The sequence below is a fragment of the Gadus macrocephalus genome, chromosome 8 (genome assembly GCF_031168955.1).
Source record: "Gadus macrocephalus chromosome 8, ASM3116895v1".
Classification (NCBI taxonomy): domain Eukaryota; kingdom Metazoa; phylum Chordata; class Actinopteri; order Gadiformes; family Gadidae; genus Gadus; species Gadus macrocephalus.
In genome coordinates this window covers 7,012,768-7,017,712 of record NC_082389.1, presented here as the reverse complement: position 1 = coordinate 7,017,712, position 4,945 = coordinate 7,012,768, and the positions used below count along the sequence as shown (strand labels likewise).

The following is a 4,945-nucleotide window of genomic DNA, read 5'->3' as shown; positions in this document are numbered from 1 at the left end:
TCATTTTGATGCCTCGTATAAGAATTGTGATATTTTCCGAATAGTTAGGCCTATATTGTGCACTGGATATTACCACCAAACTCTAATATATGCTCCACAGCTTGTGTGTGTGTGTGTGTGTGTGTGTGTGTGTGTGTGTGTGTGTGTGTGTGTGTGTGTGTGTAATTCATTTTCATCTCTCAAGCAGTTTCTCAGAGTTTCTCTCAAAACTTAACAGTGTCCAAAAAGGCATACAAGTAAAAGTGACGTAGACCAGCCTACACCAGACAACCCAACCAGAAGTTGCACCACAAAATCAAACTCAAACGCAATAAAACCTGTTTTATCTCTTCTTCTCATTCATGTGTTTCGTGTGTCAACAGTCCCTCTCTTCTTAACTCCTCTCTAAAAACGTGGCATACATCCCCGTTGTTGAAAACCTGTGCTCCCAACTCTCCATCAATTGTGGAAAGCGCCGTGCATCTCGGCCTGCGGCTGGTAGGGCTGGCCGCGGAGGTGCAGGTCGTAGGGGAACCGGGCCTCGGGGCCCCCCCCTCGATACATGGAGTTCTGCCCGAGCGCGGCGCGGCCTGGCGCACCGCAGTAGCGCATCCCGTAAGGACTGCTCTTGCTGTATTCGGACGCTTCGTCGTGGTGTTTCAGCGAGAAGATCCCGTTGAAGTTCATCGGCGGGCTGAGCGGCCCGTCCAGGTGGGGACTCCCGCCCTCCGGGGACGCGTTCTCGTAGTAGCCGGCGTCGTACGCGGCACCACCGTAGTTGTAGTGGCGGAAGGGCTTGGCGCTGTCCGCGGTACCGCCGCCGCTGCTGCTGTGGCCTGGCGGGGCGCTCGCCTCGGAGCCGGGGTAGGGGTACATGGAGTCGTAAGGGGGGGGCCTTGCGGAGAACATGACATCCCCGTTGTGGTCGGTGAGGAAGTTTCTGGCGTTCAGCTGTAAACACCCTGCGACTAAGTTGGTGGTGGGCTGGGACAAGCCCTTGCACAGGGTCTGCACGAAGGCGAGCAGGTCCGGCCTCTTTCCCGCGCTCAGAGTCTCGGACAGAGCCCAGATGTAGTTCTTAGCCAGCCTGAGCGTCTCGATCTTGGAGAGTTTCTGGGTTTTGGAGTAGCACGGCACCACTTTACGCAGGCTCTCCAGCGCCGCGTTCAGGCCGTGCATGCGGCTCCGCTCCCGCGCGTTCGCCTCCTGCCGTCGAACTTTGACCCGCTCGTGGCGCCCCTTGGACGGCTTCTTCCTCCGGGGCCCCCGCGTCTTGGCTATCCCGTTGGCGTCGGGCTCGTCCTCCTCCCTCTCGTCCTCGTCCTCCTCTCTCTCGGAGAGGTCCTCGTCCTCCAGCAGATCATCCTCACGCATGTCCGAGTTGGACATATCCTCGTGCATGCTGTCCCGCCGGCCGATATCCCGCGCCAGGTCCTCAGGTAATGTCTCGCGGGGGTAATTCGCACCGAACCGTGGCTCACACATCATAGCTGGTTCATCAATGGGCAATGTCAACATTTTCCTAGAAAGGAACAGCAGACACACAAACACGAACACACACAATGAGCCAGGGTGGTCCAAACAGCATATTGTTATGTCATTTAATTAGATGGTGAGTATCACACACACACCCACACACACACACACACACACACCCACACGGACAGGCGTTTTACTGTTATTGCTCCCCTTTTAAAAAGCAGTTAGCCTACTCAAATCATGATAACGAAATAAAATGATCGACGAAAAGTTGATCTGAAAAAACAGTCGTCACTTTCCCCAAACAACGCGATAGGAGTATGAGTCCTACCTCTGGCTGTGTCAGCGGGCAGCAGACATGGCACCAAATATCTCCTTCAGAATACCGTCCTGCACTCTCTCCTCCTGCACAACACACAATGAGATCACGCGATGCTGTCTCCGTTTGTGTGTGTGTGTGTGAGTGTGTGAAGCCTTCTGTACCTCTTCCCTCTTTCTCTTCCTCTCTTCTCCTTTCCCTCTCTCTTTGAGAAATGACACTCATGCCAACTGCCAGAGTGGGTATACCCACGCCATCTGCCGCTGACGTCCCGTGGCAGCGTAGATCACGTGCTTGTTGTCCCGTGGGACCTCCATTCCTTACCGATCATCTGGCATCTCCGGTAATGGGGAGAGGGAGGCCCGCGCACACCGTCAACATCTCAAACCGGAGAAGGATAACAACTTACATTTTTATATATATATTTTTTTATATCTCCGTTAAAATTATAAATTATAAATTGATTCATGAGATTCATCAGGAACTTGGAACTTGTGTGAGTGTGTGTGTGTGTGTGTGTGTGTGTGTGTGTGTGTGTGTGTGTGTGCGTGTGCGTGCGTGCGTGCGTGTGTGTGTATGTGGTTGCATGCATGTGTCTCTGTCAGTCAGTATCTATCTATCTATCTATCTATCTATCTATCTATCTATCTATCTATCTATCTATCTATCTATCTATCTATCTATCTATCTATCTATCTATCTATCTATCTATCTATCTGCCAATCACTCTAGTATCGATCTGTCCATATATACTTCTATCTGTCTGTCTGTATGTCTGTCTGTCTGTCTGTCTGTCTGTCTGTCTGTCTGTCTGTCTGTCTGTCTGTCTGTCTGTCTGTCTGTCTGTCTGTCTGTCTGTCTGTCTGTCTGTCTGTCTGTCTGTCTGTCTGTCTGTCTGTCTGTCTGTCTGTCTGTCTGTCTGTCTGTCTGTCTGTCTGTCTGTCTGTCTGTCTGTCTGTCTGTCTGTCTGTCTGTCTGTCTGTCTTTCTATATGTGCATCTCAACGTCTATATCTGTTTCATATTTAGTTGGTCAAATATACTTTAGGTATATAGTATCAAGTATTTTAATCCCTGTTTATATATTTAGCTCCTGGTCACATTTGTTTTACGAGTTGTCCGCACTAAATGTGACACTGCGACGATAATCTCATACTGTAATATAACACAACCATAACCTTATACGCATGCAGATCCATCTTTCTGATTAAACGCCGTGTAAAACCCAGCCAGCGAGTCACAAATTACAGCGGAGTCACAACAAACGCAAACAAATCATCCATCTACACAACAAAGTGTTACGTGCTCTCTATGTTTCTGTCCCCGCGCCGCGCACACTTGATCGCTATCCTTTTCCCGGCTCTATTATTATTAATCAGGTTCAGATCGTTGTGGGGGGCACACATCAGCTTCCGGTGGGGTACGTCTAAGAATACGCCAGAGACCCCTCCCCCCCCCCCCCCCTTGCATAGTCCTGGTGGCTTTATAGTACCTCTAAAGCACACCCCATGGAAATGGACCAATGGCTCGCTGCCAACTCCACAATGGGCCACAGCTGGCACTGGATATGGGTGTATGCACTCCTCAGTTAGTGTTGAATACATTCACAAACAACCTGACACACACACACACACACACACACACACACACACACACACACACACACACACACACAATGATATGCCCACAAACAGGCGCACGCACGCACGTACACACTTTCACACTCTCATGGTAAGGTATGTGTGTATGAACGACCTTGTTGCAAGGGGAATCAATTACGAACCCTTATCACCTTATCAATCTATCGGTGAGCCCTTGGACACTAGCTTAGACAGCGATATATATATATATATACATATATATATGAGCCTGGCCAAATGTCATCCTTGCAGTGCTCTGATCACAATGGCAGCCCATGACACCTCAGACGCCTCAGTAGTTGAAGGCGACTGGTAAGGACCAGCGAGAGGTTCTTTGCGGTGGCCATGATGCCTCATGTAATGGAGGACATGCCAACGCCGCCGCTAATACGCGCCTGTGATGGCGTCACTCCAAATGTATACAAGACGACCCAACACGATTGTGAACATGCGGGTGAACGCATGAACACACGCACCTACGTGTGTGTGTGTTTGTGTCTCTGTGTGTGTGAACACGAACACACACACATTTCATACACATGCATCCGCACATGCATTCACACATGTGTGCGGGCACACACACACACACACACACACACACACACACACACACACACACACACACACACACACACCCCACAGACACAGACATACAATTTCTTCTACACACATGCAAACGTGCACATGTACACACATAAACATTCATTCAAACACACATTCACACAAAAGATCTATTCCTTCATCACTGCAGTTCTCCCGAAATGCCTCAGCTGGTGTTCTGGTCCAGCACCCAAACACACACACACACACACACACACACACACACACACACACACACACACACACACACACACACACACACACATAGCATCTGATGAGTCAAACTCCCCATCTCAGACTAATCAGTTGACTGCACTAATTGCAAATGCAAATATGCAAATTTATATTAATTAATTACTCCACTAATTAGTTCTCTTGTCTTTGCAGGTAATAAATCATGGTGTGGTTGAGAGAAAGCACGCGAGAGTGAGATATGATGGGGATCTTTTGTCTCTGAGAGTTTCTAGTTTCATGTCTTGAACTAAAGCATGTGACTTTATATGACAGCCCAGCCCTACTCTCACACACACCTTTTTTTTCTCACAGCAACCCTTCTCCTAATTAATACATGTAATGGATCTTTTACAGATCGTATTTCCAGAATCTCCAACAAAGGTCTCTAATTTGAGCAGAGGAGTAAATAGCTTGGGTCGGCTCAATCTGGGCTCCGCCGGCTCCCACTTACAGTTCCCGCGCCTGTCCTCCTTTTTAATTATCACATTATCAGCTTTTATAGGCATGGTGTGAGGTGTACGACGGCATCGGAAGGTGCCACCCATCGCACGTTAAGTCGAAAGTGTTCCACAATTGATGTCAGCAGTTAACGTTAAGAGCCCGCATCCCGGGTGAGGGGTGTGAGGACGGGCTGGGGGAGGAGGGCTGGAGCTGGGGGGGAGGGGGGGGGGACCGTTCAAAGTTCAGCTATGCAG

The 4,945-nt window shown here is 49.4% G+C and overlaps 1 protein-coding gene across 1 annotated transcript; it reads right to left on the bottom strand.

Annotated features, from left to right (window-relative positions):
- Nucleotides 1-2,105, bottom strand: neurod6b (neuronal differentiation 6b). The gene is made up of 2 exons (XM_060058463.1): nucleotides 1,790-2,105; nucleotides 1-1,501 (listed from the first exon to the last, which is right to left on the bottom strand). The coding sequence occupies exon 2, from the start codon at nucleotides 1,495-1,497 to the stop codon at nucleotides 439-441; it is 1,059 nt and encodes a 352-aa protein (XP_059914446.1). The 5' UTR covers nucleotides 1,498-1,501; nucleotides 1,790-2,105; the 3' UTR covers nucleotides 1-438.
- Between the last annotated feature and the right edge of the window lie 2,840 nt (nucleotides 2,106-4,945).